This window comes from Microcaecilia unicolor, chromosome 5 (genome assembly GCF_901765095.1).
Source record: "Microcaecilia unicolor chromosome 5, aMicUni1.1, whole genome shotgun sequence".
In the NCBI taxonomy this organism is placed as follows: domain Eukaryota; kingdom Metazoa; phylum Chordata; class Amphibia; order Gymnophiona; family Siphonopidae; genus Microcaecilia; species Microcaecilia unicolor.
Genome location: NC_044035.1, coordinates 249,076,863 through 249,094,491, shown reverse-complemented (window position 1 = coordinate 249,094,491; position 17,629 = coordinate 249,076,863). Strand labels below are relative to the sequence as shown.

At 43.6% G+C, this 17,629-nt stretch overlaps 1 protein-coding gene across 1 annotated transcript in view; it reads left to right on the top strand.

Moving 5' to 3' along the window:
• The window catches only part of MAEL (maelstrom spermatogenic transposon silencer), a 111,433-nt gene that overhangs the window by 34,041 nt on the left and 59,763 nt on the right, over positions 1-17,629 (top strand). Inside the window, exons 3-4 of the mRNA XM_030205095.1 lie at positions 143-254; positions 625-780. Of these exons, the coding sequence (XP_030060955.1) occupies positions 143-254; positions 625-780 (268 nt within the window). The remainder of the gene's footprint in view (positions 1-142; positions 255-624; positions 781-17,629) is intronic.

Here is a 17,629-nt window from a genome sequence, read left to right as displayed (position 1 = left end):
GATGGGTTTAGAGTACGAGGAGAAAGCTGCTTGCTAGAGAATGGGTTCCTTGGCCTTCCTGCAGACTGGACTGGTTTAGAGGAACTAAAAGACAATTGAGCAGGTAAGATCTCATTTCCTCTTGCTCTATTTTCTCTTCCAGACACAGCAAATGACTACAATGACATCCTTGGGGATGATGACACTGAATACAGCAGCCAATGCCACAGAACCAGGAAGGACTAGTGAACAGTGTGGATTACAGCCATATCCTAGTATGAATGCACTCTGACTTGTTGCACTTTATTGAAGCATTCCATTCACCCACCCTCACACCATCTCCTTAAAGGGAATGTGGAAGAGTAGCGTAATGGCTAGTGCTGTGCTCTGAGAAAATGGGGAACTGGGTACAATTCCCACTCGGCTCCTTGTGACTCTGGACAAGTCACTTAACCCTCCATTGCCTGAGGTACAAAATAAGTGCCTGTACATTATGTAAACTGCTTTGATTGTAGCCACAGAAAGTGGTAATAACAGGTCCATCCCCTTTAAGAATATTTATGTCTGCATAAAAAACCCGATTGGGTCTTCATGTCTGTTTTGCTTTATCTTGTTTTATAATGTACCATGGGCTTTTGTTTGCAGCTATGGCAGAAGAAACCTTCTATTTTCTGAACATCTTCAGTCATGGAGAACTGCCCCCGCACTGTGAGCAGCGCTTCCTTCCATGTGAGATCGGCTGCGTCAAATACTCCCTGAAGGAGGGTGTGCTGGCCAGTTTCCACCAGTTCATAGATCCTGGTGTGTTCCTTTTTTTTGTGGGTAGGAGAGCTGAGGTGCTCATTTTTTCTGATGGGGATGAAACAAGTAATAAGTGATGACTTTTCAAAGAGGGCATGGCTGGTTAAAAATAGTCTGCTTTTTTTTTTTTGTTTGTTTTGGTCTGTGTAACATATCGAAGTACTTTGATATCAAAAATAACTGTTGGTCATCAAGGGCCACGTGTCAGAGTTGCAGGATACTCCCAATGAACATGCATATAAAAACTTTACGTACAGTGGAGGTATTGGACATGCAAATCTCAGTTCATTGGGTATCCTGAAAATGTGACACAATAGTGGCCTAGAACTGGAAGGGAGATAAGGCTTTAGGCAGATCCTTTGGCTGTGTTTTCTCTGGGCATCTCTTCCTTCTTTCCTTGTCTATCATTGTCACTGCATTTCTATCTTTCCTAAAAAGAGGAAAAAAAAACAACCTCTTGGCTCTGAAAATAGTGTGATCTGACTGTTTCATTCTGCTCTGCTGTTTCATTTGATTTGATGTGATTTGATTGTTGTTTCTAACTGGTTTATTGATATCTGTAAATCTGAAAAGGAGATTTTAGATTTCAAAACTGCTAGCAAGTATTAGAACTTTTTTCCTTTCCTAACAGTGTGCTCCCCCTCTCCCCACCCCATTCTCACCTGGTCCTTCTGCAGACATTTTAATTGCTTAGGAGGGACTAAACTGAGCAGCCTCGTGATCTTATCTCCTGGCTGAAGGAAACTCACAAAGCTAAGACTTGTGCTGGCTAAATCCCTGGTTATCCATATCCTTTGGCTGTATTTTCTCTGGGCATCTCTTCCTTGTTTCCTTGTCTATCATTGTCACTGCATTTCTATCTTTCCTAAGTAGAGGAGTGTGGTAGCCGTGTTAGTCCACTCTTATCAATAGAAATCAAACAAAATAAAACATGGAAAAGAAAATAAGATGATACCTTTTTTATTGGACATAACTTAATACATTTCTTGATTAGCTTTCGAAGGTTGCCCTTCTTCCTCAGATCGGAAATAAGCAAATGTGCTAGCTGACAGTGTATATAAGTGAAAACATTCAAGCATTACTATGACAGTCTGACAGGGTGGGAGGAGGGGGGTGGGTAGGAAGTATGCATGGGGACATCAAAGCATATCATTGATATTCTAACAGGGTGGGTGTGGATAGGTGAGGGGAGGGTGATCAACAGAGACATACAGCTTTATGGTTTATAATGGGCTAGGAACCCCAGATCCTTGTTAAGTCCTTGGGTGTTAAAATATTCAATCATTCTGACTTCAAAGGTCTTACGTTCTTGTATGGTTTTAAAGTTACCTTTGAGGATTCTCACTGTGAAATCACTGGTACAGTGTCCTGGTCCTGTAAAATGTTGACCAACAGGCGTGGGAACCCTGCTGGCACCAGTATTGTTCATATGATGTCTATGTAAATTGAATCTTGTCTTAAGCATCTGGCCTGTTTCTCCAATATAGCATCCTTCGTTACATTTTTTACACTGAATGATATATACCACATTGGAAGATGAGCAAGTGAAAGATCCCTTTATGTTGAATATCTTTCCTTTGTGGATGACTTTGGGGTCCTGTGAAATATTTTGGCATAGTTTGCAACTGGATAAATTACAGGGAAGTGTGCCCTTCTGTTCCTTTTCAGTCTGTGAAGGAAGTTTACTTCTGATTAGCTTGTGTTTTAAATTGGGTGGCTGTCGGAAGGCCAGTACTGGTGGGGATGGGAATATCTATTTCAGTAATTCATCCTCCTGGAGTATAGGTTGTAGATCTCTTATAATTTTCCTCAGTTTTTCCAGCTCTGGATTGTATGTCACTACAAGTGGGATTCTGTCTGTGGATTTTTTCTTTTTGTACTGTAGCAGATTCTCCCTGAGTGTTTTGAGGGAGGAGGCAATATTCTTGGAGATTATTTTGGAGTTGTAGCCCTTCTGTTTGAAGGATTCAGTCAGGGTTTTAAGGTGTCTGTCTGTCCCCTGGGTCAGAGCGGTTACGGTGGTATCTTGTGGCTTGGCTGTAAATGATGGATCTTTTTGTATGTGAAGGATGGAAGCTGGAGTTGTGGAGGTAGCTACATCTGTCTGTGGGTTTCTACAGGATTACACAAAACAGCTGAAAGACCTTATCAAAACATTTCCTACACAAGCGCAACCTCACCTGAAGAAACTCATACCAAATCAACCTTCCGTGGGCACATTTTACATGCTACCCAAGATCCACAAACTGGGAAACCCTGGCAGACCAATCATATCAGGTATTGGCACACTCACGGAAGAAATATCTGGATTCATAGAGGGAATTCTGAAACCTCTCGTACACAAAACTAACAGCTTCATACAAGACACCACAAACTTTCTGAATAAATTGAAAAATATCAAGCAACTACCACCTAACACCCTTCTGGTCACGATGGATGTAGAATCACTATACAGCAACATTCCACATGCGGATGGCATAGCTGCATGTGGAAGACTCCTAAAAAAAATCCACACTGGACCATCAATACTCACCAGAAACTATTACAAAATTAATCAAATTCATTTTAACTCACAACTACTTCCACTTCAACAATGATATCTATCTGCAAATAATGGGCACTGCGATGGGCACCAGGACAGCACCCCAATATGCCAACCTTTTTATGGCTGAGCTGGAAGAGACATTTCTGAATACACACCAGACCAAACCTCTAAAATACTACCGGTACATCGATGACATTTTTATGATTTGGACGGAGGGTGAAGAAACTCTGAAACAATTTTATTCTGCATTCAATACATACCATCCTACAATCAGATTCAAAATTGACTACTCCCCAGAAAAAGTCAATTTTTTGGACACCACGGTCTCAATCAGTGATGGCTGTATACAAACATCTATATACAAGAAACCCACAGACAGATATAGCTACCTCCACAACTCCAGCTTCCATCCTTCACATACAAAAAGATCCATCATTTACAGCCAAGCCACAAGATACCACCGTATCTGCTCTGACCCAGGGGACAGAGACAGACATCTTAAAACCCTGACTGAATCCTTCAAACAGAAGGGCTACAACTCCAAAATAATCTCCAAGAATATTGCCTCCTCCCTCAAAACACCCAGGGAGAATCTGCTACAGTACAAAAAGAAAAAATCCACAGACAGAATCCCGCTTTTAGTGACATACAATCCAGAGCTGGAAAAACTGAGGAAAATCATAAGAGATCTACAACCTATACTCCAGGAGGATGAATTACTGAAAGAGATATTCCCATCCCCACCAGTACTGGCCTTCTGACAGCCACCCAATTTAAATCACAAGCTAATCAGAAGTAAACTTCCTTCACAGACTGAAAAGGAACAGAAGGGCACACTTCCCTGTAATTTATCCAGTTGCAAACTATGCCAAAATATTTCACAGGACCCCAAAGTCATCCACAAAGGAAAGATATTCAACACAAAGGGATCTTTCACTTGCTCATCTTCCAATGTGGTATATATCATTCAGTGTAAAAAATGTAACGAAGGATGCTATATTGGAGAAACAGGCCAGATGCTTAAGACAAGATTCAATTTACATAGACATCATATGAACAATACTGGTGCCAGCAGGGTTCCCACGCCTGTTGGTCAACATTTTACAGGACCAGGACACTGTACCAGTGATTTCACAGTGAGAATCCTCAAAGGTAACTTTAAAACCATACAAGAACGTAAGACCTTTGAAGTCAGAATGATTGAATATTTTAACACCCAAGGACTTAACAAGGATCTGGGGTTCCTAGCCCATTATAAACCATAAAGCTGTATGTCTCTGTTGATCACCCTCCCCTCACCTATCCACACCCACCCTGTTAGAATATCAATGATATGCTTTGATGTCCCCATGCATACTTCCTACCCACCCCCCTCCTCCCACCCTGTCAGACTGTCATAGTAATGCTTGAATGTTTTCACTTATATACACTGTCAGCTAGCACATTTGCTTATTTCCGATCTGAGGAAGAAGGGCAACCTTCGAAAGCTAATCAAGAAATGTATTAAGTTATGTCCAATAAAAAAGGTATCATCTTATTTTCTTTTCCATGTTTTATTTTGTTTGATTTCTATTGATAACCTATCTTTCCTAAAAAGAGGGGGGGAAAAAAACCTCTTGGCTCTGAAAATAGTGTGATCTGACTGTTCCATTCTGCTCTGCTGTTTCATTTGGTTTGATGTGATTTGATTGTTGTTGTTGTTCTAACTGGTTTGTTGATATCTGTAAATCTGAAAAGGAAATTTTAGATTTCAAAACTGCTAGCAAGTATTATAACTTTTTTCCTTTCCTAACAGTGTGCTCCCCCACCCCATTCTCACCTGGTCCTTCTGCAGACATTTTAATTGCTTAGGAGGGGCTAAACCGAGCAGCTTCGTGGTCATTGTTGCCAGGGTTGCGGTCTTCCCGCAACACTGGGCGGGTTTTCTGCGAGCAGCTGTGGAAAATTTTCGGCAGCTGCGGGGGTGCGGGTTTGGGCTTTTTTCCTGTGGCCGCTGTGTGCTTTTTTTGGGGGGCTTCTATTGGTCCAATTTGGTTCAATAGAAGCTTTTCCAGAGCTTCAATTGGTCCAATAGAAGCTTTCCCGGAGCTTCTATTGGTCCGATGTGGTCCAATAGAAGCTTTTCAGGGGCATGGTTAATGTCAGGGGGCGGGGTTAATGACGTGGAAGGCGGGGCTGGTGACGTGAGAGGCGGGGTTGGTGACATGGGAGGCGGGGTTTGACTTTGGGCGTTTTTTGGGCGGGTTTAGGGCTGGCAAAATTTTTCCCATCTGGCAGCCTTGTTCGTGGTCTTATCTCCTGGCTGAAGGAAACTCACACAGCTAAGACTTGTGCTGGCTAAATCCCTGGTTATCCCTATCCTTTGGCTGTGTTTTCTCTGGGCATCTCTTCCTTCTTTCCTTGTCTATCATTGTCACTGCATTTCTATCTTTCCTAAAAAGAGGGGGGGGAAAAAACCTCTTGGCTCTGAAAATAGTGTGATCTGACTGTTTCATTCTGCTCTGCTGTTTCATTTGAATTGATTTGATGTGATTTGATTGTTTCTAACTGGTTTATTGATATCTGTAAATCTGAAAAGGAGATTTCAGATTTCAAAACTGCTAGCAAGTATTAGAACTTTTTTCCTTTTCTGGAGATAGGTTTTAAAACACATTCCACAGGTTTTAAACTTTAAGCCCCCCCACCCCAAGACTGACACTTCCTAAATAAATTTCCTAACTATTCTATTTATTACAAATTAACTCCACCCAAATTACAACTGCCTCTGGTTGCCTATGTATGGCTGAGGAGTAAAGTTAATCTTGCACAGTATTAACCCCATCATAGCATACCCATTCCAACAAACAGGATGACTTTTATTCTCTGTAATAATTGTGGTGTTTCAGTTTCAAGGCCAATTATCTGGAGACTTAAGGCTTGTCCTGTTTATCAGCTTGCTAGTTTAAAACAGGAGCTCAGTAAGGTAAAACATGAATTAGATGCACTTAAAGCAGCTTCTAAGAATACACACAAAACCATGCAGCACAGAATCAAGCCAAATTCACACCACTGCCTCCAAGGATAAAACCACCTAGGATTAGATGGTTCACAGTAGGCTCAGGCAGACTTCGCTATGTGCACCAGAGGCATCCACCCTCACAAGTGTTGCCCCTACAGAATTCTTTTGCTCCATTACAGCATGGTGATGATCCTGAAAATAGAACTGAGGCAGAAGAGAAAGAAATGAAGTTGGAACAGAAGGTGAGTGGAGGAGTAGCCTAGTGGTTAGTGCAGCGGACTTTGATCCTGGGGAACTGGGTTCGAATCCCACTGCAGCTCCTTGTGACTGTGGGCAAGTCACTTAACCCTCCATTGCCCCAGGTACAAAGTAAGTACCTGTATATATGTAAACCGCTTTGAATGTAGTTGCAAAATACCACAGAAAGACAGTATATCAAGTCCCACTTCCCTTTCCCTCCCTACCCAAAGAGAAAAGACAACCCCAAATCACAAATGTTGAAGCACATACCAGGAAATGTACATGGAAAGCGATGGCCACAAATGCTCGCAGTCAAGTTCATGACCTTCAAGCCCTGATGTTGGAGGCAGACTTAGACATTGTTGCAATCACGGAGACATGGCTAAATGGTTCCCATAAATGGGATGCAAACATACCAGGCTATAATCTATTTAGGAAGGATAGAGAGGGTTGTAAGGGTGGAGGAGTAGCTCTATATGTGAGAAATGATATCACGGCGACAGAAATGACAGGGACCTGGGGAAAGGAAGAAGCGATATGGATCACCTTAAAAAGAGAGGATAGAACCTCTATACACATGGGTGTTGTCTACAGACCTCCGAAACAATTGGAGGAATTAGATAAAGACCTGATCGCAGATATTCAAAAGTTGGGAAACGAGAGAGGTGCTGTTGCTGGGAGATTTCAATCTGCCAGATGTAGATTGGAAGGTTCCATCTGCGGAATCGGAAAGAAGTAGAGAGATCGTGGATGCTTTACAAAGCGGTTTGCTCAGACAAATGGTGATGGAACCCACGAGGGAGGGAGCGACACTGGATTTGGTGCTCACAAATGGGGATAGCGTGTCAAATATCCGAGTGGGTGCCCACCTGGGCGGCAGTGACCATCAAACGGTTTGGTTTGATATTACAGCTAAAGTGGATAGCGGCTACTCAAAACTCGAAAGTTCTGGATTTCAAGCTTGCTGACTTTAGTAAAATGGGGAAATACCTGAGGAAGGAGATGATGGGCTGGGAGGAAATACGAGAAGTGGAAGGACAGTGGTCCAGGCTGAAAGAAGCTATAAATAGGGCCACGAACCTTTATGTAAGGAAAGTTAATAAAAGCAAGAGAAAAAGGAAACCGTTATGGTTCTCCAAGCAAGTGGCTGAGAAAATAAAGGCTAAAGAGTTGGCGTTCCAGAAATACACAAAAACTCAAGAAAAGGAACACGAGGAGGAATACAGGATGAAACTGAAAGAAGCCAAGAGAGAGAGACGTCTGGTGAAAGTGCAAGCGGAAGAACAAATGGCTAGAAATGTAAGGAGGGGTGACAAAAGTTTCTTCAGGTATATAAGTGAAAGGAGAATGGCTAAAAAGGGAATTGTGAGACTAAAAGATACTGCGAACCGCTATGTGGATAATGATGAAGAAAAAGTAAATTTGCTAAATAGATACTTTTTGTTCTGTTTTCACAGAAGAAAATCCTGGAGAAGGACCGCGATGGACTGCAAAAAGTACAAATGAGATTGAAGTGGATAGAGCACCGTTCACGGAAGAGAGTGTGTATGAACAGCTTGAAAAGCTAAAGGTGGACAAAGCCATGGGACCAGATGGGATCCACCCCAGGATATTGAGGGAGCTCAGAGAGGTTCTGGCGGGTCCTCTTAAAGATTTGTTTAATATATCCTTGCAGACGGGAGAGGTTCCGAGGGATTGGAGAACGGCGGAGGTGGTCCCTCTTCACAAGAGTGGTGATAGGGAAGAAGCTGGAAACTACAGGCCGGTAAGCCTCACTTCGATTATTGGAAAAGTAATGGAAGCGATGCTGAAGGAAAGGATAGTGAATTTCCTGGAAGCCAATAAGTTGCAAGATCCGAGACAATATGGTTTTACCAAAGGGAAATCGTGCCAAACGAATCTCATTGAATTCTTTGATTGGGTGACAGGAGAATTGAATCAGGGACGAGCTATGGACGTAATCTACTTAGATTTCAGCAAAGCTTTTGATACGGTTCCCCACAGGAGGCTCTTAAATAAACTGGATGGGCTGAAGATAGGACCCAAAGTGGTGAACTGGTTGACGGACAGAAGCCAGAGGGTGGTGGTGAATGGAATTCGCTCGGAGGAGGGAAAGGTGAGTAGTGGTGTGCCTCAAGGATCGGTGCTGGGACCGATTCTGTTCAATATATTTGTGAGTGACATTGCCGAAGGGTTAGAAGGTAAAGTTTGCCTATTTGCGGATGATACTAAGATCTGTAACAGAGTGGACACCCGGGAGGGAGTGGAAAACATGAAAAAGGATCTAAGGAAGCTAGAAGAATGGTCTAAGGTTTTGTCCTTTAGATTGTAAGCTCCTTTGAGCAGGGACTGTCCTATGTTAAATTGTACAGCGCTGCGTAACCCTAGTAGCGCTTTAGAAATGTCAAGTAGTAGTAGTAAATCCTTGGGAGACGTATGTGTTAGGCGGGGAGAATCTGATAGGTACGGATGGGGAGAGGGATCTTGGGGTGATAGTATCTGAGGATCTGAAGGCGACGAAACAGTGTGACAAGGCGGTGGCCATAACTAGAAGGTTGTTAGGCTGTATAGAGAGAGGTGTGACCAGCAGAAGAAAGGAGGTGTTGATGCCCCTGTATAAGTCGTTGGTGAGGCCCCACTTGGAGTATTGTGTTCAGTTTTGGAGGCCGTACCTTGCGAAGGATGTAAAAAGAATTGAAGTGGTGCAAAGAAAAGCTACGAGAATGGTAAGGGATTTGCGTTACAAGACGTATGAGCAGAGACTTGATGACCTGAACATGTATACTCTGGAAGAAAGGAGAAACAGGGGTGATACGATACAGACGTTCAAATATTTGAAAAGTATTAATCCGCAAACAAACCTTTTCCGGAGGTGCGAAGGCGGTAGAACGAGAGGACATGAAATGAGATTGAAGGGGGGCAGACTCAAGAAAAATGTCAGGAAGTATTTTTTCACGGAGAGAGTGGTGGATGCTTGGAATGCCCTCCCGCGGGAGGTGGTGGAAATGAAAACGGTAACAGAATTCAAACACGCGTGGGATAAAAATAAAGGAATCCTGTGCAGAAGGAATGGATCCTAAGGAGCTTAGCTGAGATTGGGTGGCAGAGCCGGTGGCGGGAGGCGGGGATAGTGCTGGGCAGACTTACACGGTCTGTGCCAGAGCTGGTGGTGGGAGGCGGGGCTGGTGGTTGGGAGGCAGGGATAGTGCTGGGCAGACTTGCACAGTCTGTGCCCTGAAAAGGACAGGTACAAATCAAGGTAAGGTATACACAAAAAGTAGCACATATGAGTTTATCTTGTAGGGCAGACTGGATGGACCATGCAGGTCTTTTTCTGCCGTCATTTACTATGTTACTATGTAACTTGTGAGTAGATTATTGGTGAGAGCCTTCCCTTCGTCCTTCCCCCCACCCCTCCAAAAAAACAAAACAAAACCTCATCTAGAGCATTATTTACATCCAGATAAGTTTGTAGAGCATTGTGGTTTCTTAATGAAAGGTAAGGTTCAATTGGGGGTGTCATCTCAGGTAGTGTTTGGGTTGTTTTTTTTTTTTTTTTAATTTTTTGTTTTTGGATCTGTTGCTTTCAGAGGCATTAGGATAAGTCGTACCATTAAAATCGTTTTCCCCAAGATGGCAAACAAACAAGAAGATGATGGAAGTTTGGGCTAGTCTTAGGGACCTTTAGAGTGCTTAAGATGCTATAGAGTACTAATCAATTTACTAAGTCTTTCTCCTTATTAAAACCTATTCTGGAGGTCTTGAGAAGTTATAGCTTCTAAGATCAGGAATCTTGAGTAACCAGTGACTGCGCCCTCCCCACCAAAGCATGACTAAGAAGGCAGGAGCCTGTTTTGTTTGCAGACCTTTATAAAGTCAGTTGTTTAATCCTTTGCTAGTGGGGAGGGTGTATATGGAAAAGAGGGTTTTCTTAGCATCTGTTCCACTGGCGGCACACGCTGAGTGGCCTTCAGAGTCAGCAGTTAAGCAGGGGTAATGGCTTATTTTTATAGTGTGTAAATGTGGCTCATTCACTTTCTCTGTGAGCATTTTAAATGTGCTGTTTCCTTCCCTCCCCCTTCAGTTAAAATGGATACATTCATCTCTCACACCATTCTTGCCAGGGCAAATTGGCAGTTAGAATCCTCTTTTTGAGAATAATTCCCTGGTCATGTGATGGGCTTTTATATTCCTGTCTACTCCTGGTCCTTCTGCTGGGGGGGGGGGGGTCCTGGTGAAGCCATCAGGAGTCCCTGTGGGCCCTGATATTCTTTTGGCTCCAGAGGTTGACCCATTTTGGTTTAAGCAGGCCCTGCACAGGTCCCCTCTTGGAATCTAATCCTAACCCTAACCCTCAACCTCTTGGAGGGGGGGGGGCAAAAGGGATTTGTGGGGGCTCCATTTTGGGGTCTCATTACTATGGAACAGATCTGCTTGTTCTGGAGGGTCCGGATTCTTTGGAGGGAAGGGAGGAGGACTCATGTCCTCTTGGGCTCCCAGTCCCCTGTGAGCACCAGTTCCGAGGACCCTCTCTGTTGGGAGGTTATGGAGGTGCAGTTCCATGGGTTCCAGCTCATTTCTCATGAGGCGCGGTCTTCTCTTAGACAATGTCACAGGAGCCTTGACTGTGGTTAAGCCTCTCGCAATGGGGCCCCTTGGGGTTCCAAGGAATTTCTGCTCCATATTGCCTACATCCATGAGGGCAGAGTGGGAGCCCCTTTATGGTTCCTTTGGGATCACTGGAACTTTGCTCATCTCTATTCCTTTGCTCAGGAGATTGTGTTGTCTTCCTGAAGTTGGATGCCATGGTTACAGCTGTCACACAGGTGACTACTGTACTTGTTCAAGGGGGCTTGGCCCCTAGGGAGCTCCATGAAAAGCATGTGAAGGAGCAGCAGCTCTGCCTGGCCTTTTCAGTGTGGGACCCAGCATTCAGGCTGCCATTTGTGGCAGTTGGGTCCATCCTGCATTGTTTCCAGCGGTGCCAGAGTCCCTGGAGAGTTCTTTCCTGGCGTCCAGGACACCCTTTTTTAGGCGGGTGACCTATAAACTGTTAGTTTGGCTTCCCGCTCAGTGGCAGCATTTGGGAGTTTTGCCATTAGTTGTGGCTTCGCTACTGTGTGTGAGTGCAGCTTCCAAGAAGCTTTTGAGTCCGCTGACGAATATTATCGGTTGGCTGGAAACAAAACCTACTTGATCTGGTTGAGTTAGCGAGGGCAGAATATTTCCTAGTCTCACAGCCAGCACTTTAGCAATAATCTTTACGTCGGCCTTAAGAAATGAGACCAGTATGATTGTCACTCCGATTTATCCTTACCCTCCTTAGACATCAGAGGTCATGCTTCCAGCGTAGGGGCAGGAAGTGGGTCTCTGTGATGTACTCTGTTCATTACTTGTAAAGGGGAGAGTTCAGCTGAAACACATTTTGTAATATTCCAGGGAGCACATCCAGGCCTTATTATTTGTAGCATTTGTATCCCACATTTTCCCACCGATTTGCAGGCTCAATGTGGCTTACATTTTCCATAATGGCGGTTGCCATTTCCGGGTAACAAAGTCGTACATTAAGGTGCATACATACATGGTAAAGAAGAATACATTGTGGTAGTGCATATTGATTCCTGCATGATAGAATTGTAACATACATTAGGTCATCGACTGTGGAGAAACCATATTCAACATAAGGGTTAAAGTGAAAGAGGTTAGTCAGTCAAGTTCGATTTTTCTAGTTCATGTGTAGTCTCATTATTTAGTATTGAGGATGAATGTTATTGGTATGCCTTCTTGAATAGATCCGTTTTCAGTAGCCCTTGGAAGATAGTTAAATCTTGCGTTGTTTTTATGGCCTTCGGTAATGCGTTCCATAGTTGCGTGCAAATGTAGGAGAAACTGGTTGCATATGTGGATTTATATTTTAATTCTTTACAGTTGGGGTAGTGGAGATTGAGGTATGAGCGTGCTGATCTTTTTGCGTTCCTAGTAGGCAAGTCTATAAGATCTGACATGTAGGCCGGTGCTTCCCCGTGAACGATTTTGTGGACCAGGGTGCAAACTTTGAACGCAATACGTTCTTTTAATGGGAGCCAGTGCAGTTTTTCTCTTAGGGGTTTGGCGCTTTCGTATTTCGCTTTTCCAAATATGAGCCTGGCTGCTGTATTTTGAGCGGTTTGAAGCTTCTTGATGATTTGTTCTTTGCATCCGGCATAGATGGCATTACAGTAATCTAGATGGCTTAGTACCATTGATTGTACTAGGCTTCGGAATACTTCCCTTGGGAAGAAAGGTTTGATCCTTTTAAGTTTCCACATTGAGTAGAACATTTTCTTTGCTGTATTTTTCGCATGGTCTTCAAATGTAAGATTTCGGTCAATTGTGACTCCCAGAATTTTCAGGCTGTCTGAGACCGGAAGGGTGTAGTCTGGGGTGTTTATTGTATTGGGTTTGTTTGTGTTATATTGTGAGGATAAGATGAGACATTGTGTCCTTTTCTGCGTTTAGCTTTAGTTGGAATGCGTCCGCCCATGAGTTCATTATTTGTAGGCTGTGTTCAATTTCATTTGTGATTTCAGTTGTGTCTTGTTTGAACGGGATGTATATTGTGACATTGTCTGCATAGATGTACGGGTTAAGTCCTTGGTTGGATAGTGATTTGGCTAGAGGTGCCGTCATTAAGTTAAAAAGGGTTGGTGAGAGCAGTGATCCTTGTGGTACTCCGCATTCAGGTTTCCATGGTGTTGACGTTTTTGAGTTTGCAATCACTTGATATGTTCTTGCTGTTAGGAAGCCTTTAAACCAGCTTAGTACGTTACCTCCAATCCCGAAGTAGTCTAGCATGTTTGTGGGTATCTGGTGGCTAACCAGAACGTGCTGGACATGTCAAATTGTAGGAGCAGTACATTGTTCCCATTTGCAATCAGTTATTTGATTTTGGTTGTGAGGGTGGTTATCACTGTTTCAGTGCTGTGGTTGGATCGAAATCCTGACTGTGATTCATGTAGTATTGTGAATTTGGTTTAGGTAGTTAGTAAGTTGTTTGGTTACCATGCTTTCCATTAGTTTGATTATCAGGGGGATGGATGCTACTGGTCGGTAGTTGGATTTCATTTAATTTTTTTCTTTAAGTCTTTGGGTATAGGTGTAAGTAATATATTTCCTTTGTCCTTGGGGAAGAATCCATGTTGTAGCATGTAGTTCAGGTGTAACGGAAGGTCTGTTATGAAGCGTTTGGGTGCGGATCTTATTAGGTTAGGGGGGCAAATATCCAGTTTGGAGTGTTTTTTGGAAAATTTGTTGATTGCTTGAGTGATGGTTTCCTCGGTTAGTAGATCGAAGTTGTTCCAGGTTCGATCTGCTGGGTATTCCCCGTGAGTTGGGTCCAGGCAGTCCATAAATTTTTCGTGATTGTTGGAATTGAGTGGTAGCGTGGATCGAAGTTTTATGATTTTTTTCGTTGAAGTATTTGGCAAGTTTGGCTGCTGATGGTGTGTCTGTGCTGGTCGTGGTAACCGGTGTGGTATCAATTAGTTTATTCATGAGTTGGTAGAGTTTATGTGCATCTTTGTAGTCTGGTCCTATTTTGGTTTTGTAGTATGCTTTTTTTTGTTTGTCTTATTGAATATTTGTATTTTCTTTGCATTTGTTTCCATGCATTAAGTGTATGTTCATCTTTCACTTTTTTCCATGCTCGCTCAAGTCTCCTAACGTGTTTTTAGTGATTTCAGTTCTTCGTTGAATCATGGTATTGAGTTTTGTCTTCGTGTAGTCCTTTTTTTTGTAGTGGTGCAATTTTGTCTACTGTATTCCTGCATCTGTCGTCCCAGTTTAACAGATAGTGTTTGGACTCTGTGCTGTCCATTCATTGTTGTAGCACTGTTGCCAGAACGTTATAGGGTCACTTTGGCCTCTCGTAGTGTAGGTTGTTGGTTCTTGCCTGATGTGCGTACCTTTTTTCTGCCACTGTAAGGTGAGGTTTAGTTTATAGTGGTCTGACCATGGTATCTCTGTCCATTTTGTTTATGTTAGTATAAGGTTTAAGTCTGCGGATAGTTTGTGTGTGATGAGGTCAATTGTGTGTCCTTTGGCGTGAGTGGCTTGCATGTTAGGCCACCTAAGATCCCATAGCTGGAGGAAGTCTTTGCATTCGCGTACAGTGGTTGTATTTTGATCTTCTAGGTGTATGTTTATATCCCCAATTATGAGTATATTGGAGTTAGATACATAGGTGTTCGATATGAAATCCATGAACTGTGTTTGGCATTCTTGCCAGTTACCTGGTGGTCTCTAAAACAAGACATTTTAAGTTATCAAGTAAGGCGGTATGGTTGATTCTAACTGAGGCGATTTCAAGTTTAGGTGTAATAGACTCGGCAGTTGTTGTTACAGTAAAGTGAGATCTGTATATTAATGCTATGCCTCCTCCTCCTCCTCTTTTTTTTTTTTTTTTTTTTTTCTTCTTTCCTTGTCCAATGGGAAATTTTGTACCTTGGGAGGCAGAGATCCAAAATTATGGGGTCTTTGTGCTCATTGATCCAGGTTTCACTGATGATTAGTAGGTCGAGATTTTCTGCTGTGATCCAGTCTGTTATAGTTATTGTTTTATTGACTACTGATCTAGCGTTTGTGTATCCCGCTAGAATTTGTTGGTATGGATTCATGTTTGATGATGTGTGGATTTTTATTAGTTGTCGTTCCTTTGTTTTAGTATGACCTTTATTATTCTTCTGTTGTGGTTGTCCGGATGTTGGTGTTTTTTGTTGTTGTTTGGATTCTTATCCATTTGATAAGGTGTTTTGTGTTCAATCAATCTGTGGTGTCTGTAATATGGGTATCATGTTGTTTTCAGTGAGTGGAGAGGTTGGAGTTGTGAAAGTTAATGTTAAGGAATGAATTAGTAAGATCAAATTAATGGTATTCATTTAGATTTAATTTCTTGTTTCTTTTTGTTTGTTTTTGGGTGTATGTGGGATAGTAGTGACTCTATCTAGTCCTCTGTAAGCAATGAAGTCAATTTGGTTAATCTCTATTTCTACTACCCCTAAGCAGCCGTCATCCAGTACACTCGGGACAAACATGTAAACCTATGAGCTGCTGCAAGGAGGTTTAATAGACTGGAGTGGAAGTGAGCTTATCTAGACCACTATAGGCAGGGAAGCTATTAGTTTAGTTTCTATTTCCACTGCCCCTCACAGCCATCATTGGTGTTCATTCAAAGCACAGCAAATAAGTCTATGAGTTGCTGCATCCACGTTTTCGTTCTATGTTGCTTGTTCATCTACAGCAGCTCTGTTTTTTGTCGGATTGCTGCAATCAATCGATTCGAGGTCGTTCGGCCCCGCTGCTGCGCTGCTCCTGTCTCACTGCTGTGCTGTTCCCTTCTCACCTTTCCTCCCTGTCGCTGCACACACTTGGAGATCGTGCTGTAATCTATCGATTCGAGGGCGCTCCGGCCTCGCTGCGGCCCTGTTCCCGTTTCACTGCCGTACTGTTCCCGTATCGCCTCTCCCCGTCGCTGTATACGCCTGGATCGTGGATGGCACCTGATCTGCGTCACTCCCGCCTAACCCTGGTCTACTTTCTCCGACACCCCCCGATCAACCGGCACACTCACCGCCTGATCCTTCACGTGGCAGTCGCTGCCTTGGTTGCTGCAGATGAGTGCTACTGGTCTTCTGGGGGCTGAGGTACGGCTGAGCAAGCAGAAAGCAGGCTGCCGCTGGGGTCAGGGCCCGGATCTCGTTCAGCGATGCTGGGGGTAAGGGCTGGGGCTTGGCTAGCGCCGGTCCAGGTGAGGTTGCCCACAGATATTCCGGCTTTGGTCTGCCTTGGTCATCTGTGTCTGCATCTACCTCCGCTCTATGACGCCGGGTGTGTGAGCTCCCACTGGGAGTCGGTGGTCACGAGCTCGGGCAGGCCCAGGTCAGTCTCTGGGACGTTCGTCCCAGGTGTGGCCGTTTGCTGGTTTCAGTGGGGTCGTTAGACCTAGTTCGGACTTCTTTCGACTCCGGTTTCGGTCCGCTTTGGTCGTCGGGTCGACTTCGTTCTCGCCTGTTGGCAACCTTGGCTCACGGAGCTAATTGTGCTCACGCGTCCGTCTGGTCAGCCTACATGGAGGGATTTTATATCTTCAGAACAATAAAAATAGCCATACTGGGTCAGACCAGTGGTCCATCTGGCCCCACATCCTGCTTCCAACAGTGGCCAATTCAGGTCATCTGTACCTGACAAATTCCCAAATAGGGAGAACTGTAACGTATAGCAGATCCTGAAAAACTCCCACAAATTTTCAACATATGACAATAGAAATAGAGAGCACAATGGCATCAGACATAAGTAAAAGAAAGCTTTAAGATCTCTTATAGCACTCGGTTATTTCAACAGGACATCCAGATCTTGACATTTTAAATTGGCTTTTATGTTCAAGTATCCTAGCCTTGACGGCCCGCAAAGTCTTTCCAGCATAAACCAAGTCTTAGGGGCACCAAATGGAAGAACAGGTGGTTGATGCCCTTAACTGTACGGTGCTTCAAAGTAATATCAGAGCTGGAGAAAGAAATCCTGCAAAACATTACAAGTGCAGAGATAGTGCCCTGTAGGTAACTTAGTAGCAGACTGTGTTGGATTTTCTCTCAGATGGGAAGGTACCAATAAATCCTTTAAAAAGTTTTCCCCCTCTGAAAGGCAAACCATGGAGGCTTTTTAAGACTAGAATGAAGACTCAAAATGTGCCAATGTTTTGATACTGGCCCTGTGGTAGATATCTTTCAACAATTGGTTCTCCAAGATTTGAGCAGAGAAGTTTTCCCTACTTTTCATCACCCCAACTTAACACATCTGGAACAACAGGCTACTGAAGAATTGAGAAGTCACCCATCTGTTTATTAAACCTGTGGAGAAAAGTGGTTCTGTTATAGCCGTTGTCCATGGGTTTTTTTCGTTAAAGCCATGAGCGTAGACTGGGGGGGCGAGGGGGGCATTGCCCCCCACAAACGACTTACGACATCTTCGTCGCAGTGGCGAACTGGCGTGAGTAGTAAAAGCAGCGGGCAGGCTCGGCTCCGTGCTTCGTT